This window comes from Podarcis raffonei, chromosome 16 (assembly GCF_027172205.1).
Source record: "Podarcis raffonei isolate rPodRaf1 chromosome 16, rPodRaf1.pri, whole genome shotgun sequence".
Taxonomy (NCBI): domain Eukaryota; kingdom Metazoa; phylum Chordata; class Lepidosauria; order Squamata; family Lacertidae; genus Podarcis; species Podarcis raffonei.
Window position 1 is genome coordinate 40,693,915 of NC_070617.1, and position 27,058 is coordinate 40,720,972.

Sequence of the window (27,058 nt, forward strand, 5' to 3'; positions counted from 1 at the left end):
AGGTAACAGGATTTCCCCACAGGCTCTCTTTGATGCCAGATGTACCATCCCTCCTCGAAGTGTGCAAGATGCAGGGGTGTATCGCTAGGCTGCGTCGTTCCCCTCCTCCTCCACCTCCTGGTTCTTTATTCTGCTTAAGGAGATTTAAGGGCTAAGCTGGCATGGGGTTTTTATAGCTCCAGGTTTAATGTCAGAGCAGGGCTTAAGCAGTCTGGCACCCAGAAGGACCAGTGACGGTCCTTGCCAAGTGTTTTGAGACCCTTTTTTGGGAAAGCTGGAGACCTCTGCAGCAGCTTCCACCACTTCCTTTGGAATGCTGCACAATCAAGGTTTTGTAGCGCTTATGGTGCTCTGTCCTCCTTGTGGTTAGAATAGCTGCTTGTGCTGAGCTTTGGGGCCGGGCGTGTGGAAGCTCTGACCCTCCAGGGGTTTCTACCCGCCCTGGTCAGAGTGGCCAGTGGTCAGGGAGGGTGGGAGCTGTATTTCATCTGTTTGGCAGTGGAATGGGCTATCTCAGAAGGTTTCCAAGCACTATTCAAAGTGTTGCTGCTGACCTTTAAAGCCCTAAATGGGCTTGGCCCTTCGTAGCAGAAGGAGCATCTCCACCCACATCGTCCAGGAGATGTCAAGGAGATAAATGACTATGCAACTTTTAGAAGACACCTGAAGGAAGCCTTGTACAGGGAAGTTTTAGTGTTTGCTGTTTTATTATGTTTTTATATGTGTTGGAAGCTGCCCAGAGTAGGGCTGGGCAGTGTTGGGTTTTCAACATCATGGCAATAAACCACACTGTTGAAAAAAGCTGCATTGGCCCCAGCCGGTGAGGTGCCGGGTGAAACTGCTGCAGCCCTCACCATGGGAGCTTTCACCTCAGCCCCTCGCAGCCTTTCCCAGCCTGGTGCCTCTCCCACCCTTCCTGCCCTCTGAGCTGAAGGGAGCTGGGCCTAAGGGCCATGCAAGGTCACCGCTCTCCCAACTCCTTCCTTACTGCGCTCTGGCTGGCATAATGGCTGCCAAAACCAGAGAAGACCTGGCCAATGTATCTTTTTTATTCTGCAAATAAAAAAAAATACTTTGATACTATACTGTACTGCAGAGGTTTTCAACCTTTTTGAGTCCATGGCTCCCTTGACCAGCTACATCCTTTCTGCGGCACGCCGTGGGATCAGCACCCCTGACCGTCATTCAAGCCCAGGAGCCCAGTTAGGTCACCCTTTGCCGGCAGAGCTGGCAGCCTCTCACCCTTTTTCAAACACCCTCCCTTGTGGAGGGTTCCCTCAGCCTCCTCTCCTCTCCTTGGGAGTCCTCCAGGTAGCCGCTGCTGCCACCCCTGGTCTCTGAGCCGCCCCCCTCTCCCCCAAAGAGAGGCCTCCTCACACTGCCCCAGCCGTAGTGGCCCAACAGAGACTGGCCAAAAGCGAACACGAGGCCAGCACCTTACCTTGGGAGGCAGCAGCGGGCGCTGCCAGGCTTGCAAGGTGGAAAGGCTCCCAGGCAGGCCTTGCACACAGAAAGCACAAGAAAGACCAGTGCAGCGCCTGCCTGCCCAGCTTCCCACTAGTCTGTCCATTCCCAACAGCAAGGGCTGGCGGAATGGCTGGCTGGGCTCCCTCATCCGCTTGCTTGCTTACTCCAAGGCTGCCTCAGCTCCTGACAATCAGCACCCCCTGGCCAGCCCCAGAGGCCCATTCGCCTGGGGAGCCTGTAGCCAGGGCTGCTGCAACAAGCAGCTGTGCAAGCCTTGGGGAGGCAGAGATGCGAGAGGAGGGAGGGAAGGAAAGAGGGACAGAGGCCAGCGTTGCCCACAGCACCCCTGACCATCATTCAAGGCACCCCAGGGTGCCACAGCACACTGACTGAAAACCACTGCTGTACTGTAGTATACTGTACTAAACTGTATAGTTATTTTGATACTGTGCTATTCTACACTCAGTGCTATTTTTCTAGAAAAAGGGGTGCCAGAGCTCACCATGAACTTCTCCCTTGTTCTCTTAGAATGACAATGGCGCCCACCTGAGAGGTTCTGGAGTTCAGCTCCGGTGAGCTCCAGCTGAAAAAAAATTCCTGACTACCCTACACTGAAATGCTTAAATGTTTCTTTTATTGTCCCTGAATCTTCCTGCCACCCGTGCCATCCTCTCCTGCCCCCCCACCAGTGTGGCCTGGCATCTCCAGGTGGGGCTGGGAGGGACTGAAGCCCAGGAGAGCTGCTGCCAGTTGGTGTAGACAATACTGAGCTAGATAGACCAATGGCCTTTCTGGGCACAAGGCAGTTTCTTAGGTAAACTAGATAATATTTTCAGTTTGTTCAAGTGAGAAGGAGCAATCCCAAACGAGGGAAATCATTTCCGCAAGGTGATGTCATGGCCACTAAATTAGACTTCTTTAAAAGGGGGAGTAGACAAATCCATGGGTGGTGAGACAATCAGTGACTACCCTCTTCTGTTTCTAGACCGGCGCTCTAACCGCTGCACCTCCCTGGCAGTCTTTTGCAGCTGCCCATTGGACACTGCCCAAGCCTTGCAAAAGAAAAATCTTTCCTTGCAATGGCCTCCCGCCCGCCTGCCCGCCCGCCTGTCTGGTGTTCTTTGCATCCTAATGTAAACTTGCTAATGATGGGGCTTGCCTCCTTCAAACTTTCCCCTTCTCCTTCCACAGAGGAAGGCAAGGAGGAGATCGTGAAGGTGACTTTTGAAGAGCTGAGGCAGCAGGTCGCTCTCTTCGCAGCAGCCATGAGGAAGATGGGTGTGCAAACCGGAGACAGAGTTGTCGGTGAGTCAACCTCCCTTTTCAAAGGCCCATCCTCTAGGTAAACAGAGACTGGGTACTTGGGATGCTAAGCCACAGGCCCCCCTGATTTTGTGCATACATTCATATGAAGGAACCTTTTATGCCTTGTGTTTATCTTGGGATAAAGTGAAATCTTGGAGCCCTGGCTCTTGGAGGGTTCCCAGACTTCCAGCTCCAGAGGGGAAAAAGAGTGAAACCAGCATGGAGCAGTGATGCAGCATCTGCAGCTCTCTAGATGTTTAACGAACTCCAACTCCCATCAGCCCCAGCCGGTGTGGGCAGTGCTTGGGGGCTGATGGGAGTTGTGGTCCAGCAATATCTGCAGGACCACCAGTTCCCCATCCCTGCAATAGAGGAAGATAGTGATGCTTTGACAAATCACGCTCTTTCGCTGCCTGCCATGTTCTTTGCATCAGAACCTGACCCCTCTTGACAAGGCCAGGGACCATACAAATCTGTCTGCACTTCCAAAATTTGTCAGCATGAAACAGGACTGTTGACTGGGTTACAAAGATCAACTAAAAGTCTTGCTGACTCTTAACTTGCATCTTATGCAATTCTCAGAATAGGCACCCTTTCTCCCCTGCCCCACTCCCTCCTTTTTTGAAGCGTTGAAACTAAAACAATTACAGTTGCATTTGTTTATTATCCTATACAGCAGGGATGAGGAACCTGTGGCCCACTAGATGCAATTGGACTCCCCAATCCCATTTGCCCTAGTCAGCATGCCTAGTGGATTGCGGATTATGGGAGTTGTAGTGCAGCAACATGTGGAGGACCACATATCCCCTTTATTTGCTGTATAATATACGAATAACAGCCTCAGCCTCTGTGTGCTAAACCTTATGTAGCCAAAACAGCACCATCCACATGCAGCAGGGAGGTATCAGCAAAGTTGGATGAATACCTAAGTTTGCAGAAGAAACCCCAAAATAGCCCTTTGGCAGAGCTCAAAGCATCACAGTAGCCTCTTACAGATGTGCCTCTGCCTACCTGGTGTCCTCCAAAAGTTTGTTTGGGTTATCTAATAAATTAATATGCCTCTTAATTACAACCATCTCCAAGCAATATACAGAAGATGCAATGCAGAAAAGGGCAAAAATCTGTTAAAACTGTAAAATCAGATTTCAGTTAGAATGTCTGCTGGAGTCTTTAAAAAATCTTCAGTAGGTGCTGGAATTTCAACAGGGAGGGGAAGCTGTCTGAGGTCAACTGGAAGAGAGTTCCAAAAAATTGATTTGATTTGATTTTGACTTATTACATTTATTTTCATTCAAATGAATCCAAAAGTGGCTTACAAACAATAAATAATAACAACAAGCTAGAACATGTAATAATCATCACAAATACAGCATAAATCATATAGAATAATCAACAAATCATCCATGAAACAATTACTCTGTTAACAAAGCAATGACTAAAAAATAAGTGAAACAGCACAATTAAAGCAAGTCATATTATCTGATTAACAAATCAAGGCAGTGTTTATAATCCATAAAACAATATTAACAAAATAGCAGCCAAAAATTAAACTAAGTGCTGTTAAGTTCATACACACATTCTCCACACCCTCATGACTCATAATGACCCACTCAGTTCAGCTCATTAAAATACAGCTCATTAAAACTAGACACGCAGCATTGAATGCATGGCTCCTGGTGGATTTGAGCCTTGCATCTGAGCCATGGGGGACCACTAACAGTGGCTCCCGTGAAGACTAGGTGATCAGGTAGGGATAGATGGCATCAGGCGGTCCCTAAGGTATCCTGGACCCAAGTTACAAAGGGTTTTGTAAACTAATACCAGAACCTGGGACCTGACTCCAAGCAGCATATGAACACCAGGGAAGGCGAAGGTTGCGTCACCATCTTGTCCCTTGTTCTACCTGGGGTGCTGGCATGCCTGTTGCAAAAGCCAGCTTAAATGTCCTGTGTCGTGTGAGGCAACGTGGCTTTCGATGCCCCAGTGCTGCAAGCATTTCTGCTGTTACCTGCCTCCCTCGCAACACTTCTTGAGCAATGCAGGTGGGTGAAAAGGAGCGCAGTTGCACAGTGCTCTCTGATTGCGCAGAAAAGGTTTTGCAACTTGTCTCCTCCTCCTTCTTAAGACACATTATTTTAAATTCCAAATATTACAGAAAGAAAAAATAAACTGTTTTGGGTCACATCAACAATGACCTGTCAATCCAATCCATGGGTAGGCAAACTAAGGCCCGGGGGCCAGATGCGGCCCAATCGCCTTCTCAATCCGGCCTGTGGATGGTCCGGGAATCAGCATGTTTTTACATGAGTAGAATGTGTCCTTTTATTTAAAATGCATCTCTGGGTTATTTGTGGGGCATAGGAATTTGTTCATTATTTTTCATTCCCCCCCCAAAAAAAATAGTTTGGCCCCCCACAAGGTCTGAGGGACAGTGGACCGGCCCCCTGCTGAAAAAGTTTGCTGACCCCTGATCCAATCCAACTGAATTGAATCAAATCATACAGAGACCATGTGTCCAAATAAATATCCAAGCACCACTGAGAAATGGGTGGTGGGTCTTTATCCCTCTAATCTTGAAGTATAAGTATCTTGGCAGGCATAAGTAGCTTTTAGGGAATACGGTAGCTTTTAGGGAAATGGTAAGTTGGAGATGTTATCTTGACAACATCATTGTGTAACCTCTTTTACGGGATGGCACAGAATCCATAAGATACCCATCTTATTGCAGCTTTGGTCAGGTTTTAATGAGTACACCTTTTATGAGAAGAGGAGGTCTTTTCTCTTGCATGGGAAACTGCATCAAATGCTGGCTATAAATGCTGTCAACCGCAAGTGATTCCAGACCATTGCTATTTTGGGGTGGGATTCTGTCACATACTGGCAAATTCAGGCTGCACAATTATAGTTGACTGGGAGGTCTTCAGCAGCAAACCCCCCCCCCCCCCAAATATGGAGGAATGCATTTGGAAGTGTGGGGTGACACTTGCTCTGATGCAACGTTGTTTAACCTTCCTGGAAACTAAGAAGAGTGGATGCTTCTTAAATAGCCAGAGGGTCACGGCTGAGTGGCAGAGAACCTGCTTTGCCGAATGTCCCCAGTGCTTTCCCCAGCAGCATCTCTAGGCAGGGCTGGGAGAGAGCCCAGCCTGAAACCTTGGACAGCCACTGCCAGTCTGTGTAGGCATTGCTAAGCTACAGGGACCTTTGTTCTGAATTGATATAAAGCAACATCTTGCGTCTGATTTCCCTGGTAAAGATGGACAGTCAACAAACAGGTTGTCCAGAAGTGTACTCAGTGTGCTCTAGGGCCAGCAACGGGGGTTGGCACCATCGGGCGCTGAGTGGAGCCTGATCCCTCAGCAAGGGGCATCCTCCTGGCCCCCAGAGCCTCTTGCCCTGCTGCTTACTGGCCCAGAGGGAGAGAGCGCCAGGAATGACTGGGGCTGAGCCAAAGTAACATCAGACTGCCCTGCCCTGCATGTTGGTGGGGTGGCAGGGAGTAGGAGGAGAGGGGCCCACAGGAGCTTGGCAGGCAGGAAGTCCCAGGTGTTTTTTGTGGCGTGAAATATTATTTTATCAATATTTTATTTCTCAACCCCACCAATAAGATCCAAGCCCTCCCAAAACCCTTTTAGAGTACCATTTGAGCATGAAAAGAGCATGAGTTATTATTAACACCTTACGCAGATGTTGACAATCATCATTCAGGATTTGCTTTGTATGCATCCTCTCCACATGGTATATGGGACGCTGGTGGCTGTGTAGTGTCAAACGTACCCCTTCTGCAACATCTGCATCAAGCGTTCAAGGAGCACCGTTTCAGAGACCTCGCCCATTCAGCTGTGTGCACAATTTTCCAAACTCTTGAGGCCACTTCCAACCTGTATTGCGGAAGCTGTGCAGTTGTGGGCCTGACAAGACACACTAAAAAGCAGGTGCTGGAAAGGGGATTCTCGTGGTAGCTCCACTTCCTCCCCAATGAGGCTATTTCCCCAGATTATAGAAGTGTTTAAATGTACCTTGGGGCCTGAAAGAACATGTTTTGTTGCATATTTACCCCTTAAGCACAACACATACCCTCACTGAATGCAGCCTGTTCCTGCTCTAGGCAGCAATTTTGCCAATGCCTGAAATCTCACAAAAGGAAGTCCTGCAAATGAATTCACTGTGCAACTGGTTTGGCGATTGAACTTTAAACTGGAAGTGCAGGAAACGGTACTTTCCCATTTTCTCCCCCGCTAGCCTGCTTCTCTTCCAGATGACGCTTTTTTGAGGAGGGTTGGCTGTGCAGGAGCCTCATCTGGCCCCTGTAATTCCCCCAATCTGCCCTGGGGATTAGCTGGGAGAAAGAAAAGGTATAATTTAGTCATAGGTGTGATGTCAACACATCTAGGATGTAGATAGGGGTGTGACCTAATTCGTCTCCTGCTGTGGGGTGGGGCCCATAGGTCAGAGGCAGAAGGCCCCAAGCCTGTCTCCAGGTAAGGCTGCAAGACTCTCCCCTGCCTGGATAGCTGCTTCCAGTTAGTGTAGTGAATATGGAACTGGATGGAGCCCTGGTCTGACTTGGTTAAGGCAGTGTGGGCTGTTCCCCTGCACAGGGCATAACAACAACATTAACATTTATAAAGGTACCGACTGGAAAGTTCCCTTAAAAAGCAACTGTACCAAAAGGAATTACTGTGAAAATAAGAAATATTGGCGCACACACACACACCCCAAATTTTGTCCTCACTCAGGGTGTTGAATTATTTGGTGTAAGACAGCTTTCTACTTTCCACCTAATTCAACTACCCCAAAAATGGAATTATGAACTGACTTACAAAACTGCACAAATTTGCCCACAACCCCCACTTCCTTCTAAAACCAATATATTTGATGGTTTATTATCACCGCCTCTCGGCCTAACCTACCTCACAGGGTTGTTGTGTGGGGAGCAGGAGAACCATGTACACTAAATACTATTTTATTTATTAAATTTGTATCCTGCCCTCTTCCCAAAGAACTCTGTGGCGGTAAATGCATCTGTGAGCAATACAGTACCATTAAAAATAAAGTAAAATAAACATATTTAAAACAATTATAGGTACCCAAGACCATTTAAGAACAATTAAACAGAGTAAACCATAACAACTTTAAAACCACATGTAACCAAATCATGGGTCTGGATAGACCCACTGAAACAGAAATTTTCAGCAGGCATCTAAAACAGTACAGGGACGATGCCTGCCTAATTTCAGTAGGCAGGGAGTTCCAGAGCACAGGGTCTGCCGCATTAAAGAAATGACTCCTTGCAAAAAGCGAGATGAGCAACCTGTCGCCCTGGCAAAAGTGAAAGTTCTTCAGATAGAGGTGGTAGAACAGGCACATAAGAGGTGATCCTGGGAGTAAACTGGCCCTAAGTTATTAGGTAAAGCTAAAGGGACCCCTGACCATTAGGTCCAGTTGTGGCCGACACTGGGGTTGCGGCGCTCATCTCGCTTTATTGGCCAAGGGAGCTGGCGTACAGTTTCCGGGTCATGTGGCCAGCAGGACAAAGCTGCTTGTGGCGAACCAGAGCAGCGCACGGAAATGCTGTTTACCTATTTATCTACTTGCACTTTGGCGTGCTTTCGAACTGCTAGGTTGGCAGGAGCAGGGATCGAGCAACGGGAGCTCACCCTGTCGTGGGGATTCGAACCGCCGACCTTCTGATCAGCAAGTCCTAGGCTCTGTGGTTAAACCCACAGCGCCACCTGCATCCCTCCTAAGTCATTAAGGGCTTTATATATCCATAGCAACACCTTGAACTTGACCAGGTAGCACATTTTGCAGCTATTTATACACGCAACATTAAAGCGACTGAAATTACAACAATAAAATGAAACTTAATGGTGCAGCTCAGAAATGAATGACTGGAAAGCAAGCATCCTTTGCTAAATTCCCTCAATATTGTCCACACTGACTGGCAGCCGCTCTCCAGGGTTTTGGATGGAAGGACATTCCCAGCCCTTCTTGGAGATACCAGGGATTGAACCTGGAACCTTCTGCACGTAATCTATGGCCTTTTTGCATGCTATGCTGTTTGAGGTGCAGTGATAGGCTGTGGAAGGAGGGGAGGAGGAGAGGAAAAGCTTGGGATCTGCGCCTCTTAGGCCAACCTGCCTCTTGCTTGACAAACATTGGCCAAGATCCCTTGCTGGAGCTCTGGGTTTCACACACCAACTTGGCTCCCTCCTGCCCACCAGCTGCACGTGGGGGAATCTGATTCACCAGGTGGAGAAATGACAAGAAGTGTTCTAGCACGATGGGCTTCTTGGAATGGGGGCTTGCTTGCCGTCTTGCCACCTGGGCGCAGGCTTCCTCCAGTGTTGTAACCACTGCAATTCCTAAACCTGTCCTAGGCTACTTGCCCAACGGCATCCATGCGGTAGAAGCAATGTTGGCCGCAGCGAGCATTGGCGCCATCTGGAGCGCAACGTCGCCGGACTTTGGCATCAACGTAAGTAACTCCTTGCAGCTCTTGTTCCCAGGAACCGTCGCCCCTTCCGGAATGCTGCTCCCGGGGAAAGGCACCTGGTGCTGTCAGTTTTTAGGTGCCAGTCTGAGACATTTTTATTTTGCCAAACTTTTGGTGGTTAAATCAGCCTCTGCTGTACTGCTCATCCATGAGAGTGCTGAGGGCAGGTTTTTTTATTTTTAATTTGCCTCTTAGTTAATTTTGCTTGCTTGTATTTTAACTTGAGGTTAGGTCACTTTGAGACTTTTATTTCTGCATAAAGCAACCAGCACATGCAGTGAATAACAGAGGGTGATCATCGTCATCTTCTGTTCCCAACCAGCACTTTGCTACACTGGTTCAAAAGTGATGAATTGTTGTTTTATTTTATTTTAAAATAAAGGCCTTTGCAGATGATTTGATATTAATTGCAGAAAATCCAGAAGAAAGTGTATAAAAAATAGTAGAAAAAAAATAAATGAATTTGGGAAAGTGGCAGGATTTAAAATAAATAAAAATAAAAGCAATATGTTAGCCAAGAACATGTCTTTACAAGAAAAAAAAGAATTGCAAATAAATTCAGGATTAACGATAGTAAATAAGGTTAAATATCTGGGAATCTGGCTAACAAACAAAAACAGTAAGTTTTTCAATGACAATGATTCAAAAATTTGGAAATAAATTAAAAAGTACGATAGTTGGAAATTTGGGACAGGTTGAAATTATCATTCCACGGTAGAATCTCAGCAGTAAAGATGAATGTACTTCGCAAGATGATGTTCTTATTTAAAATGATACTGGTGATTGGTGCAATGGGATGCTTTAAAAGCTGGCAAAAAGACCTATCAAGATTTATTTGGCAATATAAAAAACAGAATTAAACACAAACTATTAATAGATAGTAAAAACAGAGGGGGGGTGGCATTACCTGATTTGAAATTGTGCAGTGGTACCTCAGGTTACATACGCTTCAGGTTACAGACTCCGCTAACCCATAAATAGTACCTCGGGTTAAGAACTTTGCTTCAGGATGAGAAGAGAAATCGTGCTCTGGCGGCAGCAGCACGGTGGCACCAGCAGCAGGGGGAGGCCCCATTAGCTAAAGTGGTACCTCAGGTTAAGAACAGTTTCAGGTTAATAATGGACCCCCAGAACGAATTATGTTCTTAACCCGAGGTACCACGTATTATGATTCAGCCTGTCTAAATTGGTTAAAGGAATGGATAACATTGGAAAATGCTGGCCTATTGGATTTAGAAGGTTTTGACAATTGTTATGGGTGGCATGCGTAGTTGGATTATCAAAAGGTGAAAGGCAATAGAGGCTTCCTTATCCATATTATAAGGAAACCTTTAAAGTGTGGGAAAGATATAAAGATTTAGTAGATTTGAAGGCCTTAGCAGTCAAGAGGAAAAATATGGAAACAACCTGGGATATGTATAAAGACCTGTTAGAAGAAAAAGGTAACAAATTGAAACTGAAAGATTATGAAGAACTGAAAGATTATGACAGGATGGATTCAATACCATCAACTAAATGAAATATTCAAATTAGATAAAAAAGAGGTTTTGCAAAAGAAGAGTCAATGATAGATAAAAGAATTAATATAGAACAAGAGGAAAGTAATTTCTAAAATGTATGGATTCCTCTTGGAATGGGAGGTCAAAGATGAACAAATAAAAGAGGTAATGATCAAGTGGGCAATGGATTTTGGGAAAATTATTCAATTATTGGCATGGGAAAGGTTATGGAACAAAGATTGAAAATTCACTGCTTTAAAAGAAAATCTTTAAAAGAAAATCTTTTAAAGATATTTTTCAGATGCTGTATAACACCTAGTAAGATATCCAAAATGTACAAAGCAAGCTCTAAAATGTGTTGGAGGTGTAATCAGGCGGAGGGGTCCTGCAAAAAAATTAAGAGCCTCTGGGATATGGTGTATGAAGAATTGAAAAAAATATTTAAATAAACTTTTATAGAGAGACCAGAAGCCTTTTTATTGAACATACTAGAATCAGATATCTTAAATGAAAATAAGAAAATATTCTTATACACAGCCATGGCAGCAAAAATATTAATTGCCCAAAATTGGAAAAGTGATATATTACCAACTAAAAAAGGATAAATTATTCAATTATTTTGAGCTGGTGAAAACGACAGACACAATTAGGGGACAGTCCAAGTTAAAATCCCAAAAAGAGTGGGGAATATATAAAGAGTATCTTTAAAAACTGTGTCCTCAAATAAAAACCTGGGCTTGCTTTGAGTAATTTTTGCAAAATAAAATAAGGGTTACAAGTATATTCTATGGAGAAAGATAGTAATGATGAAGTGAGAAAGAAGCAGTTTACCAAAAAAGGAAAATCAGAACGGCATTGAGGAGGAAGGAAGTCTGTAAGAACAGAATAAGGATTGGGAACAGAAAAGGAGATAACATGAGTCCGTTTGTAAGATCTTTAGGATTTATGGTTATATGTTTGTAACTTATTTTTGTGTGTGTGTTCTCTTTTTAGTTTCTTTTTCCTTTGTTTTTGTTTGTTTTGAGTGTTTATGTGTTGTCACAATTCAATAAAAAGCACTTTTTTAAAAAAGTGATGAATTTGGTTTGAGGAGGCCTGGCTTTCAGTCACTGCCAGGTGGGAGGTCCTGAATCTCTCATTTCCTTTGCACTTAATCTACCACACAAAAGCCCTGAGAGATAGAAATGGGATAACATGTGCTGCGCTGAACACTTTGGGTGGGAAATGTAATGTTAATTACAGCCAGAATTTTTTGTATTACAGTGGTACCTCTGGTTTTGGACATGATCCGTTCCAGGGTACCATTTGTACCTCGAAAAGTCCTCAACAAGAGCAGCGCTTCTGTGCATGTGTGAAGCGCGATAGAGCGCTTTTGCTTCTGCGCATGTGTGAACTGTGCAGTGAAACCCGGAAGTAAACACTTCCGGCTTTGCCACATTATTAACCCGAAAAAACGCAACATGAAGCGTTTGCAAGAAGAGGTATGACTAAATTATTTATATTAAATAATATAAACACTCTTTACTTTTTGAAGTTGGCCACTGGGGGGCAGCATAACCCCATTTTCATCAACCGAAGGCAGTTGAAGAAACTAACTTAAATGAGAGAATTTATGGTGACTAATTTAACCCATCTCTCCCCCCCCCCATTCTGCAGTGCTTTATTGTCCCCTCCTGCTGCACAATTTTATTTTTATTTTAGCTCAACGAGAAGAGCCACACTTTTTCACGGCACCAGTATTTAACAAAGCACAAAATCATCCTCTTCCCACCCTGCCTGATGGGTTTAATTTCCAGTAGGCTGTGAATTCAGCTTTCTCCATAGAACTTTTTCGGTGCCAGAACAGGGGAGCACAACCTGTAGCTCTCCAGGTGGTGTTGGACTACACCTCCCTTCATCCTGTTCAATGGCTATGCTGCTTGGGGCTCAGGGGAAACTTCCGGAGGGCGGCACGTTGTGCCCCCCTGGCCTAGAAGCAGCCCTGGATCTTTTTAACCAGGGGGGAGGAGACAGGGCTCTAGCTCCCTTCACCACCGACCAGGCTGGCGGAGGCTAAAGGGAGTTGGGAGTCCGGCAGCCTCTGGAGGGCTCCTGTTTGCTACTCTTGGGTTAAACAGCCTGCTCAAACAAGCTGCCATAAACCACAGTTTGCTCCTTTTGAACAAGCCAGGGTTTCTCCATATTTGGATGTAGCAAGGAACTCTTTGTTATTTTAAAAGCAGAAGCAAAGGCTTCTTATTTTCTCCCTGCACGGCAGCAGAGGAGGGAGAAAATCAGCTGTTGCTCATGAATGGGATCTATAGTCCACAAGTGGAGGGCGCCATGTTAGTTATTCCTGCTTTAATGTTATATTTGAAAGGGCTAAGAAAATAGTTCTTTTGCGACAAGGATAATGTTTAAAGAGTCCCAGCGTTTTGCAATCTGGGGGAAACCAATGTTCTCACTTATTCCTGTTAATGGCTGTATTAATGTCTGTCTGTCTCCTTCAGGGTGTGCTGGACAGATTTTCCCAAATTCAGCCCAAGTTGATCTTTTCTGTTGAAGCTGTCATTTACAACGGGAAAAAACACAATCACTTGGAAAAGCTTCAGAACGTCGTAAAGGGTACTGGCTGCCTTGCACACTTGTGGGAATTGTTGAATATGGGGCATTGCTTCTCTCTTCCATCCCTTCATTAATGTACGGAGGAGATGAATAGCTTTGCGCCTGAGGTGTACAACACTGCCCAGCCCTCTGGTGCCTGAAAGTGGCTGCATATGCACCACCACTAAAGTTCTAGTTGCAGGTCCGGCCCTATGATGAGGCAGAGTGAGGCAGCTGCTTCAGGCAGCAGATGCTGAAGGACAGGAAGGGGACAGAGCTGTGAGTGCCATGGGGCCTGCCCTGTGCTCCCTACACAACCTGGCTGCCCTCAGGCACAGGGAAATATAGTTTTCTGCCACCAGTATTGGGGTAAGGTTCAACTGCCAATCCAGTTGGCTTCTGCATGTGCCTTGTGGGAGGGTGCTATCTTGTCCTTTGCCTCAGGCAGCAAAACATCTTGAGCCGGCCCTTCCTGGTTGGTTTCTTATGCCTTGCCTGAGTTGTCGGACTTCAGCACCTGGACTGCAGACCTTAGACAGGTTTGTCCTTTAGCCCACTGGTGGGTCAGAGCTTGGGAGACTGGTCATATGGGTAGCTGTGCATGGCAGGCTGTGACAAGGGAAGCCTATATGGTTTACACCACCTAGAGCTGCGCGGCCAAATGCACAGCCACCATGGGGAGCACAAGGGGGTGGATGTGGGCTTCACAAAAACAGATGGCCATGCAGAGCAGTGCCTGCTTGTGCCCTTGGCAGCAACAAGCCTCCTGTAGAATCTAAATAACATTAACCATTTGCTCTATTGGGAAGGAGCGATCCTAAACTGTGGAATCATTTCCACAAGATGTGGTGATGGCCACCAGCTTAAATTGCTTTAGAAAGGGATCAGGCATGACTATCTTCAATTGCTGCAAGGTAGCAGTGGAGGAGAGTTATTGCACTTGCATCCTGTATGTTGGCTTCCCATAGGCATTTTGTTCAGCCTTTGGTCTGATCCAGCAGGGCTTTTATTATGTTCTTAATGATCACAGGTGCTCCTCACTTTTCTTCCCTCGCTCCTCTTGCATGTCTGGCTTCAGCAGACATTTTCTAGTTTGTTAAACCTGAGTTCCCTGTGACATCAAGAGTCGAGAAACAGCAAACTAGGGTCAATCCTGGTTGGTAGGGAGTGTGGAAATCGGTTTCCCAGTTCTGAAACCATGGAAAACTGTGGTTCAACAAACAAGGGACTCTCCACTGAAGAGGACATGAGAGGTGGAAAAGGAGAAACTAAATTCATTACAACTCCAGTAATATTTAACATGTGGTCTGGGTCACTGTCAAGCAAACTATGGTTATAGGAAGACACTTTAAAGGTGGAAACAGCTGTCATTTCTCTCCATTTAACCATTGAATTTTTGCTTTCTTTCAGGACTCCCAGATCTAAAAAAAGTTGTGGTGATCCCATACGTTTCCTTGAGAGAATCTATAGACATTTCCAAAATTTCACACAGGTATAAAGTGGACTGGACAAATGTACATCTATTTATCTATCTTTTTAAAAAAAGCAATTGGTGTCATTGAATCCAGAATATATTTTACTTTATATTTAATTGGAGGCTGCAGAATTTAGTCTTCTGGTTTGTGAATCTGACTTGTGGGCTTCTCAGATATTTGCAAGGTGGGTCATTTTGTGTGCCCACTCAGAAGCCAACCGGCAAGGGTTGCGGAAGGGACAGGCTCTTGAGTGTTTGCTCAAATTTTGGAGAGAGAGTAGAAAACAATGGATTTGTTAGAAGTGCTTTTTGGAGCAGCAAAAGGCTTGTTGGGCTTGTTTTGTTACCGGGGTTGTGGCACTTAATTTGCCAAGAAATTGAGAGAAAGAGTGTGTGTGTTATATAATGTGAGTTATATAAATAATAAGCTATTATTATTAGTGTTTGATGTTTAATGTGTTGGAAGCCACCCAGAGTAGCTGTTGGCTTATTATTATTATTATTATTATTATTATTATTATTATTATTAACAGCTTAATGCCCAGATCCAGATGACTTCTGAGTGGCTTACAAAACATGAAAACCAGCTGCACAGTATTGTTAACATACAGAATGATTAAAAATACACCATGGGCCCCAGAAAATTGCTCAGAAGGTAATGAGGCCCTCAGGTTGAGGCAGGTTCCCCCCTCCTGGGCTAGAGTGTCAGTTTAGGTCCTGGGAGCCCAGCATTCGGATCTGTTCTCGGCCATGGAAGGCCCCTAGGTGACTTTTGCCAGCCAGTCTTTCTGCCTGGCCTCCCTCACAGGGCGGTTGTGATGATACAGTGGGCAAGGAGGAGAAGCACGGGTGCCGCTTTGAGAAAAGTAATAATAAATTAATAAATACACAATAAATGTCACAAAGGTTTGATAGTGATATTAATTCTCTCTCCCTCCCCTCCATTTCTTTCTTCTTCTTTGTTCAGCGTCTTTCTAGAAGACTTTCTTGCAGCGGGGAAGGGAGATCAAGCCCCGCAGCTAGAGTTCGAACAGCTTCCTTTCAGCCATCCTCTTTTCATCATGTATTCATCTGGCACAACAGGAGCTCCAAAATGCATGGTTCACTCCGCAGGGGTAGGTCACGTTGCTGTTTGGGGTTGTGGAGGCTCTGCACAGTAGGTTGTTGGTTAACAAGCGACAGGAGAGGCATTTCCCCCACCTTCCAACAGACTGAATTTGCTTGGTGGATTTTGCTAAGGTACTTGGGCTGCATATTTTTGCCATTTTGTCACCCTCCTCAGTGTTGACACCCGGGGTGGCCCGCACCCACCACACCCCCCCTCCTACACCAGTGGTCCCACCCCCTCCAATGCAGGAGTCTCTTGCCCAAGGTGGGACTCGAACCCAGAACCCTTCGATTAAGAGTCTCATGCTCAGTGGCGATATTGAACTAAGCCATACCCCAAGTAGACCCATGGCAGTTGCTGGACTTACTCTGAGGTGGCTTGGCTGGATCCTACTCACAGGTCTCCAGCTTGAGTTTGAGTTGCACAAGCTCTGTAGCTGCGCCTGAGGCATCCTTTGGACAAAGCCAGCCCTGCAAGGTGGGGGTAGGCTGAGAGATGGTGGCTGGTTCATAGTTCACCCAGTCTAACCATTACACCTTGCTTTGTACGTCCGTCTTTTTTCTTTTAAACCAGGGGACATTAATTCAGCATTTGAAAGAGCACCTCCTCCATGGTAACATGTCCAGCAGTGACAACATCATGTACTACACAACAGTAAGTGCTGTTAATTGTATTTTTGCTAAGGCTTTCAACACAGCCTGCATGGGGTTTGCCATGTTTATTCTTTTCTTGAAGAAAAGCATGACTTCTATGACCCAGATAAGCAATAATGATGCAAGTGTGCATAAATTGGCTTATTTTAGTAATTTATTTGGCAGGGGAGTGCAAATGTGGGGAACGTTCACCTGGCCTTTTGATCCTTCATGCTGCAGATAAAATTGCTTTTGCATGGCATGGCTAACCTTTCAATCCCAAAAGTTCGCTTTTAAAATCAAGCAACAGTCTTATTTTGTCTGAGTTGACTGATTCTGAGTTTTGACCGCTTTGATCCATTAACAATTACCTTTGCATATGAGCGAAGGGCAGCTCAGACAAGCGAAAAAGCATGTTTGTTTTCTGAGCCCCCCATGTGGATTGTGGCAGGCATTTGGGGGACATTCCCTCTGGTGAGAAATGGTATTTGCCTCCTGCAGCATGTGAGCTGTTGCCCGATGAATGGAGGCACCTTTTTGGTTGCAGAGGAAGCTGCTTTATACTGAGTTAGACATTGGCCCACCAAGCTCAGTGCAGCTCACACTGACTAGCAGCAGCTCTTCAGAGTCTAGGAATCTTTCCCAGTCCTTCTTGGAGATGCCAGGGTTTGAACCCAGGGCCTTCTGTACGCAGAGCAGTTGCTCTACCCCTGAGCTACATCCCGTGCGAAATTGGAAGCTGCCAGAAAGCTGACCATTCCATCTAGCTCAGGATTGCAGTTGTTTTGCAGCAAAAACCTTGCATTTTGCACTGAAACCCCTGCATTTTGCAGAGCCCCCCCAAACCCAAGTAATTGGAGTCTTTTTTCATTACAATCTAAGCTGGAAGCCACAGATACAGTATTTACTAAACAAAGGGAAAACAATACTTTATACTCTACTCCAATTTTTTGCGGCCGACGGAGCCTCTCACATCCCTTCTGCATTGAAGGTATACCACGCAAAAGTGGTCTCCACCCTCTGTTATGCTGCCCCGCTCTGGGCCCCAAGGTCCAATTTAACATCGCTGGGGACATTGCAGAATCAGTTTCTCCGTCGCCTTCTGAAACTCCCCATGTGTGTGAGCAACGCAGCCATACGTCTGGAGTTAAGGATTGCATCATTGGAGACTGTCATCTGGAAGCGAGTCTTTGGCTATTGGCTGTCCAGCTGGCATAGGCTTCCCGACCATTACCTTTTTCAGTGCCTCTGGCGGGACGTCTTTGTCAATCCGTGGGTAGGAAAAATCCATGCCAAACTTCTGAGCATCGGAATTTCCCCAGTGGACTCCTTAAAGATGAACTTGCGCTCAGCCAAAAGCCTTATTGAGCAAAGATTAGCGGACATTGAAAACCAACTCAACCTCACCAGGGGTGGGGGTGTCTGCTCCCCCAGGTATCGTGGAATAACCCCACCACTTGGCCTTCCATCATACATGTCATCTCTTTCATCAGTACCACACCGACTTGCATTTATTCGTGCAAGGTTCAATGTCCTTCCATCGAATCAGCTGAGCCACAGATTTTCCAAGGGTTTGGTGTCTCCGCTATGCGTGTGTGACGGGGAAACTGTAGAATCTCTTACACATATAATGTTCAACTGTCCCCTACATAGCATAGCCAGGACTAAATTCCTGGGTCCTGCTTTACTGCGCTTGGTTGGCAGGCCTGTTGAGTCACACGCCGCACTGCTTTTGCAGGATACAGATCCTTCTGTAACTCTGCAGGTGGCGAGATTCCTGAATGCGGTTATCTCACACTCAAAAACCACCAAAAAACAACAACAACAGCAAAACTAATCGGACTGTTATGATGAGGGTGCATGTCGGATTTCGTCTTCAGTTTTCCTTTTCCTGTGATCCGTCCCCTGGAGCTCTCCTGGCCCCAAGCTGTCATTTGGCTCTGCTCAATGACCCACCCTTGCATCGTGGTGTTCACCTTTTGTTGTCGGATATATCGGTTTTTATGTCTCTGTGTTTTTATGTTTGTACATATTTTATGGGCTAATAGCCGTAAATAAATAAATAAAAAGATACTCAAACCAGGGGGCATAGGTATCAGCCCCAAACCCAACATCGTCTGATTCACTCCAGACTGACAGTGTTGGATTTTTGGGTGTTAACTATAAACCCTAGTTTGATGTATCAGTTACTCAGTTTGGGTGCTGCTGCAAAATGCAGGGTTTTTCGCTGCAAAATGACTGCAAATCTTTGGCACAGCTTTGGAGGGGATCCCACATTTTGGGGTTTCTAGTTAATGAAGCTTTTCCGGAAGGACATTCCCAGCCCTACCTGGAGAAACCTGGAATTGAACTGGGGGACCCTCTGCATGAAAAGCAGACACTCTGAACCACGGCCCTCCCCACGGACTGGGTTATTGGGGGAAAGGCTTAATTGACCGTGATGCGGCCAGTCTGGAGTGCACCCTGCTTTGCATTTAAACCCGGGGTGTGCTTGGCACTTGGAATATTACCTGTAGGCAGGGTCTCATGATGGCACATACATTTTACACACCTGCGTCCTTGGAAGAAGTGTGAGATTAGCTTCACAGGTCTGGAAATAGGTGAGGGAGGTGACTATCTAGGATAAAGCTAACGTGCATTTCCCCACACTCCCTAGACTGGTTGGATGATGTGGAACTGGCTGGTTTCTGCTCTCGCTGTTGGTGCATCTGTGGTTCTGTATGACGGATCGCCGCTCGTTCCATCCCCCAATGTCCTCTGGGATTTGGTTGACCGACTAGGGTAGGTAGAGATGGGTTCTGCTTTAGACAAAAAAACACCCGTAAGTTATCCTGAAACAACAACTTGTGTTTGTTTGTTTGTTTGTTTGTTTGTTTGTTTAAAAAAGATGCTTCGGTTTCTAAGCTGTTTACAAGCTCCAGAGGTCAATCAGAATGTTTGATGCAGCAGAAACATGGGGAAGAGATAGATAATAAGAGAAACATGGGGAAGAGATAATAAGAGAAACATGGGGAGAGATAATAAGAGCTTACAATGATAATTCCAGGAAGCGTTATATTGGAAGTGGATGCCTAGGTATTTAAAGTTTTTAACCTGTTCCAACGGGTTTCCACTGATCTCCCACCTATGAGGCTTCCAAGATCATGAGAAAACAAGCGCTTTAGGTTTTGCAAAGTTCAGTTCCAGTCTGTTGGCTATACAAGATTCCTGGCAGCGGCACAGGAGTCGCTTCAAGCCAGCCCTTGTGCGAGAGACGATGAAGGTGGATGGAGCTGCGCTTTGGGCAATGGCCACCCACCCCATGTAAAGAGGGTGCAAGGTCGTTTAAGAAAAGCTTGAATAAACACAGGACTAAGAAGTAACCTTGTTTTACCCCTTTGTTGGCAATGATTTGGGGGGTTAGCCTGCCTGACTGGGAGCCTCTCACCTGGCAGCACATGGATGTGTGCAGTTTAGAACAACACTTATTTGACCCCAGTTATTTGACACAGAGGGGAAAACCTACAGATACAGTCCAAAGGAGCATAGGGAGTTCTGTATAGAGCATAGGGAGAATTTTAAAAAGCAAGCGGTCCTCACTGACCTGGTGCAAAAAGATCTTGTCACCCGGAGGAGCCCTGGCTGCCTAGATAAAACATTATAGCCTCACACACTCTTATTTGGGAGTAAGGCCCACTGAGTAGAGACTTAGTTATTTACTAGATGCAAGTCAGCAGCACCAGATGACCCCACTTGGCTAGGCGCTGGGGTGGCTTGCATCCTGCACCTTGCAGAGTCAGGCCCAGGCTGCCACTGGGCCCAGCACTGGCAGCAACAACAAGCAGCTCTGCCTCACCCAACCCTACCCATTGCCACCCCACCACCCCACTTACCTGACCTGGGGGTTCTGGATGATGGACTCTGTCAGTCAAAACAGGAGTCTCAGCGATCGCCCTCTTCCCCCGGAAACAAACCAGGACTGCCAGGAAACACACATGGGAAAAAGGAGTGCTAGTCCCTGGCGGGGGGCTGCCCCCTTACCCTTTTGTAATTGGCCAAGAGGATAGCCAGCCAATCAGGATTTTCTTTATTTAAAAAATTGATTTTCTTCTCACTTCCCTCTGTGCCCCCCATGCCTCATGCTATTCATGTGATTTTCACCTACGGCCCCCTTGGAATATCCTGGAGCCCCTGGTTGGGAAACAGTGCCGTAAACTGCTGAAGTACGCAGAAAGCGAGATACTTCAGGAGTGTTAGCCTTGATCTCCAGGTGGCTCCAAGAGAACTTGACAAAGGCTTTTTAATGGTTGCATGGGAACATTCTCGTGCCTTCGTTCCACTTTTGCTCCACTTGATAAGAACCTGTGAAAAAACAATGCTGTGACGTTACTTCAAAGTCACACTGCTTCTTCTGCACACATTCCTTTACATAACTTTTTGGTTTAGTAAATGGTTCCAGTGTGCAAACAAAAGCAAACCCACACATACCTGTGCTCTTCAGTATGAATGCATCTTCAGCAACAGGTAAATAAAATGTAGCTTTTGGGTAGTGCTGGTTTACAGTAGTCGTTGAAAAGTGATTTCCCGATTGAGCTTGGAACTGGTGGAGCTTCCATGCCTAGAGCTCTAGCACTGCACTCCCCTGACACCCCAGAGAACTCTTTGAGACTGTTTGATGAGGGGCAGCTTGGTGAGTAATGATTCTTTTGTCTGGTGGTGGCAGAGCGCTCTAATGTGGGAGGTGTAGGGGCCAGGAGAGAGTGGGACACAGCCAACACACTTCCTAAGAAGAGAATGACTTCCCTCAGGCAGATGGTAGAGGCAGCAGAGCCTCACTGCAATCGTGGTTTTTATTTCACCTGCTGCTGTTATTAAAATTACTGGTCAAGGTCAGGTCAAACATTGATTGCTTATGGTGAATGGTGTTTGCAAAACTTCATATGAACTTCCGAGAGATAATGATACATCTATTCACTGTTATAAATAGCTAAAAATACTGTGTCTGAAACACAGTAAATAAAAGCTAGAAGCAAGGATTTAAAAAGCAAAACAAAATAAGACTCTCAGATTGTGAAACCTGGTAGCTTTGCAGTTTAAACTACTGCAGTTTGACCCTCTTCAGCACTCTCTTTTTAGGTTGCATTTTACTCTTGTCTCATCTATTTTATGGATACTTTGACAAAGTACAAATTTTGGCATAGTTTCTTGGCCCACCACAGTTCAGTGCTTTCTGAGTTATTGAACCATAGCTTCTTAAGTCCTGAACTAGCAAACTATGGATGCCAGGATTGGAATCAAGAGCTTAAAGCCAGAGCTTTTAAAACCCAGGTGGTTCTGATTCCAGTAACCATAGTTTGCCAGTTCAGGCGTACAGGAACTATTATTTATTGACCTAGGAAATGCTTATTTGCTGCTTACTACAAAATGACTTACAATGATTAAAAAACCCTAATTAAAATACATCAAAATATTTGCAAAAGAATAGTTAATAGTGCTTATATTGCAATAACATAAAAAGGACACATCCTGCTCCACCCAGCTAAAAGATGAACTCGGGTTTAGAGCAAAATGCTTGGGTAAATAAGAACACCTTCGCCTGGCACCTCAAGGTTAATAGGGATGGCACCAGGTGCATCTCCAGAGAAGGGATTCCATTATTGTAAAATAAGAAATAGCAAAATGACCATAGTGAGTGACAATTGTTCCTTTTTTACTTGCAGTATCACCATCCTTGGGACAGGTGCCAAATGGCTGGCGGTGCTGGAAGAGAAGAACCTTAAACCATGTAAGCTCTTTGAATTCTGTTTGCCTCTGGAACTGAACCACTTTGTTTCCCTCCCATTTCTAATTAGTTCCACAAAGGCAATATTGTTCCCCAATATAATAACAATAACAATTTATTATTTATACCCCACCCATCTGGCTGAGTTTCCCCAGCCACTCTGGGCGGCTTCCAATCAAGTATTAAAACAATACAGCATTAAATATTAAAAACTTCCTTAAACAGGGCTGCCTTCAGTTGTGTTTTAAAGATAAGTTAGCTGCTTATTTTCTTCACATCTGAAGGGAGGGTGTTCCACAGGGCAGGCGCCATTATCGAGAAGGCCCTCTGTCTGATTCCCTGTAACCTCACATCTCGCAATGAGGGAACTGCCAGAAGGCCCTTGGTGCTGGACCCCAGTGTCCGGGATGAACGATGCGGGGGGGAGACGCTCCTTCAGGTATACTGGACCGAGGCCATTTAGGGCTTTCAAGGTCAGCACCAACTCTTTGAATTGTACTTGGAAACGTACTGGGAGTTGTTACTTTGCCCATGGATTGTGGAAACACAGGAAGCAACCTTACACCAAGGCAGGAAGTAGGTCCATTTAGCTCAGTACTGTTGCATCAGGGGTGGGGAACCTGCAGCGCTCCCAGATGTTACTGGACTCCAACTCCCAGCAGCCCCAGCCAGTGTGACCCATGGTAAGGCTTGATGGGAGTTGTAGTGCAGCTGCCTGTGTTGGTGGCCCATGTTCTAGAAGTTAACAGGAAACTCGGGGGGGGGGCAGGGCGGTGTTGATAATTGGCCAGGAAATAACAGTGTAACTCTGCCTGGTGATGTTGTTCCAAGGTGAAACTCATAACCTCCAAACGCTCCACACCATCCTGTCAACTGGCTCACCCCTCAAGCCTCAAAGTTACGAGTACGTCTACAAGCACATAAAGAGCAGCGTTCTGCTGGGATCCATATCAGGTAGGGGTTTTCTGAACTTGAGCCCTTGAATGTTTAGTGGGTTAGAAAGTTAGAGGGAGGAGGATGCAGTGGTTGCTAAGCAGTCACCATTTTGGGTACTATTTTGCATCTCTTACATTGTCTTGTGTGGCCCAGAGGTGGGCAGAAGGCAGATGGGGATCCACTGGTAGATCTGTGTGTTGATCAACAAGGATTCCCAATTCCTAGTTGTTTTAACAATAGCAGCAGCAACATTTGGAAGAAGATTTGAGGGGTAAAGAGCATTTACATTTATTCAGTTTTTCAAAAATTTACAGACAAATGAATTACAAAAACACAAATCACATACATTTCTAATACACGTATATTTGACTCTCCCCCCCCCCCCGGTGGTTATTTTAAAGTTTTACTATTTATACTCTGCTTTGAAACTCTGGAAACCAGGTTCTCTGCCACTGTGCTTTAGTCCATCAAAAGTTACCAGCCCAGCAGAGGACAGTTGTGATCCGTCAACCTCTGGGCTGCAGGCCTAGCACACTTTCACAGTCTCAGTGACCTGGGAGTGGGGTCAATTCCAAGCATATGCAGACTGATAATAATTGAACCATCATTTCAGAGTAATTGTACCACTAACGTGTTTTAAGCATGAGGGAGAGTTGCAGTTCAGCAACATCGGAATGGATGTATTTAAAGAGGTTTCAACCCTTTTGAGAGATGGGCTTATAGAAGTCCGTTCTGCCCCCCTCTCGTTTCAGGAGGCACAGATATAGTTTCCTGCTTTATGGGTCAGAATGTGTCCATTCCGGTTTACAAAGGCGAGATCCAGGCACGGAATCTGGGAATGGCAGTGGAAGCCTGGAATGATGAAGGTATTTCCCCCAGCCAAAGCTATCACTTTTTCCAAGTCAGAACTGTGGTTGGAGAAGAAGGGCTTCTGACAGCACAGACAACTTCAGGGTCTCAGGGCAAATGGGGGCCCTTTTCTGATCCCCGCTGTCGGTTGTAAGGGGTTGGGCTGGGGAAGGTTCTTTGTAGACCTCCACGTAGTTTAATGTGGGCTTAAAAAAGAAAAGGTATCACCAGAATTTATGGAGAGCCTTATAGCAGGGATGGAGCCTGTGTGTGGCCCTCTCTGGCCCTCGGGACTCTCCCAAGGCTGCCCACCTCACTTGTCCTTCTCTTCCCTTTCTGGGTGTTTTTGCCTGGCTGGAATGTGTCCTGGGGTGACGATACAGTCGTACCTCAGAAGTCGAACAGAATCTGTTCCAGAAGTCCGTTCGACTTCCAAAATGTTCAACTTCCAAAGCATGGCTTCTGATTGGCTCCAGGAAGCTCCCTGCAGCCTATTGGAAGCCGTGGAAGCCCCGTCGGATGTTCGGCTTCCAAAAGAACCTTTGAAAACTGGAACATGCACTTCCACTTTTTGATTGTTTGGGAGCCGGAACAATTGACTCCCAAGGCGTTTGGGAGCCAAGGTGCACCTGTAATGCCTCTTGCTTGGCTGCATGGAGGGGGGGGCATTTCACCCTCTGGTTGGAGTGAATCCCAGTGTACAAGGGAAAGTGTCGTTTTTATTTAATTTATTTAATTTGTTAGCCGCTTTATCTTGCTCAAAGTAACCAAAAGCAGCTTACAACCAACCAAATAAAACCCCCCACATAGGTACATTTAAACTAAGGAGGGGGTGAGGGTGGGAGAAAAAAAATCCACCCACTGCTTGTTTACTTCATTTTACTGCTTTTTCTCATTGCAAACTTCTCCAAGGATTTTGACTGAGCAGCACCCAATAAATAGCTTAAATAATGTACAGCAAAATAAGCTTGGGGTTCATTGTGGGAAACGTAGAGAGAAAGGAGTTCTCCCATTTCGCCTTTGTTGGATCCAAGGCCCCGTCTGCACTACATATTTGGAGCAGTATGATTCCACTTTAATCAGTTGTGGTTTCGCCCCAAAGGCTCCTGGAAACTAGTTTGTTAAGGGCGCTCCTGAACAGTGTTAGAAGACTTCTATCCCTCTCCCAGAGCTACAGTTCCCAAAGTGGCTTAACAAGCCTCCTTCCCAGGAAACCTTGGGAGTCGTAGCTCTGTGAGGGAAGAGGGGTCTAAGAACTCCTGCACCCTTAAAAAAAGACACTTCCCAGGATTCTTTGGGGGGTGCCGTGATTGTTTTAGAGTTGTATGACCCTGCTTTCTAAGTATAGTGCAGACGGAGCCACAGTGGCTAGGCTAAGTCTTCTTCAACCTTCTGATGTCCAGAAGTTGTTGAGCTACAGCAGTGTGGCCTGTGGTCTCAGGGAGGTTGAAGGTTAGTCTGGCAACATCCATAGGGTGCCAGGTTGGGGAGGGCTGGGCTAAGTGATGACAGACCAGGTCTTATCCCACCTCCAAAGACGCTGCAACAGGGAAGAACTGATCAATTGCCTGATAAAATACTTGAGCTGTGCATTCCAAGGGCTGGAGAGAGGGAAACGAGCCGCCTTTGTTCTTGATCCTTAAAACAGGCAAGCCCGTTTTGGGGGAAAGCGGAGAGCTGGTCTGCACCAAACCCATGCCCTGCCAGCCAACGCACTTTTGGAATGACGAGAATGGAAACAAGTACAGAAAGGCTTATTTCTCAAGATTTCCAGGTATGTATTGAGGTGGTGCTTTTTGTGTGTGTTGTGGGGGCACATTGGTGGTCCTGCACTTACAAAGCCTGCAGAACTAATATTTGAGCATGGCATTTGAGAACTGCTGTGGGTACCAATATTTGCTTGTGAAATTGTAAGCCCAAAAGTGTGAGTGTTGCGGGGTTCCTGCTTGTTTGCCCACCACTTTGCTCTCTGCAAGTGCAGGGGCAAACCTCTTCATCTTTCTGGGGTGCTCCTTTCTCACAACTTCAGAAACCATCAGGGATCACAAACAGGTTTGATTTCTTTTTTAAAATGGGTCTTCATTGTTGATTTGATAACTGAGGCTGCAGTCCTGTGCCCACAACCCACAAACAGCAGAGTGCTACAAAAATGGTCTTCTGGGGTTCTGTTGTTGCTGCGTTTTAGAATATGCTGATGGATTGCATCTCCCACTGGTCTCAGGCAGCAAGGACGATGGTCAGGGATGATGAGAGCAGAAGTCAAGCAACATCTGGAGGGTGACAAGTCCCCTCCCCTGTTTTAGAGGCTTGTCTGTGTTAGTCTGTTAAGCAAATGTGCAAGACTCTTAGGGTTTTTTAAAAAACACACACGTATTTAAATATCTGCAGGTTCTCCTATAGGGAAGAAGGGGATCCTGCATGGGGTGTCACTGCCCACCTCTCCGCTGGCAGGAAGTCAAACTCTTTGTTTGTTTGTTTTTAATAATATTTTTATTAAAGAATTTTTTATAACCACAAAAACATAACATTACAGTACAATAAACACAACAAATACACAAACAAACAAAAACAAAAACAAAAAACATGTACAATTTCAGATCTTAATTTCTTATACCTTTCTTCTCCGACTTCCTCATGCCTCCCTTTTCTATATTCCAATTTCTAATCAATTATTCAGCAAATCTTCCCTTATTTTAATTTAATTTAATCTTCCTTATTCTCCTTGTCTTAACCGTTACTAATAGTAACCATTTATTTTCAGTCCAACATCATTCTAACTCTCATTAATTTTGTAATATTTCTTTAAATAGTCCTTAAATTTTTTCCATTCTTCTTCCGCTGCTTCTCTTCCCTGGTTTCGGATTCTGCTCGTCATTTCTGCCAGGCCCATATAGTCAATCACCTTCATCTGCCATTCTTCCAGAGTGGGTAACTCTTGTGTCTTC

General features: G+C 45.6%; 1 protein-coding gene across 1 annotated transcript in view; it reads left to right on the plus strand.

Annotated features, from left to right (window-relative positions):
• AACS (acetoacetyl-CoA synthetase) overlaps positions 1-27,058 on the plus strand; it is a 58,860-nt gene that overhangs the window by 11,618 nt on the left and 20,184 nt on the right. The window contains exons 4-14 of the mRNA XM_053368333.1: positions 2,659-2,772; positions 9,156-9,253; positions 13,260-13,374; positions 14,764-14,845; positions 15,795-15,942; positions 16,509-16,589; positions 19,224-19,348; positions 22,267-22,331; positions 23,160-23,282; positions 24,017-24,130; positions 25,762-25,887. Of these exons, the coding sequence (XP_053224308.1) occupies positions 2,659-2,772; positions 9,156-9,253; positions 13,260-13,374; positions 14,764-14,845; positions 15,795-15,942; positions 16,509-16,589; positions 19,224-19,348; positions 22,267-22,331; positions 23,160-23,282; positions 24,017-24,130; positions 25,762-25,887 (1,191 nt within the window). The remainder of the gene's footprint in view (positions 1-2,658; positions 2,773-9,155; positions 9,254-13,259; positions 13,375-14,763; positions 14,846-15,794; positions 15,943-16,508; positions 16,590-19,223; positions 19,349-22,266; positions 22,332-23,159; positions 23,283-24,016; positions 24,131-25,761; positions 25,888-27,058) is intronic.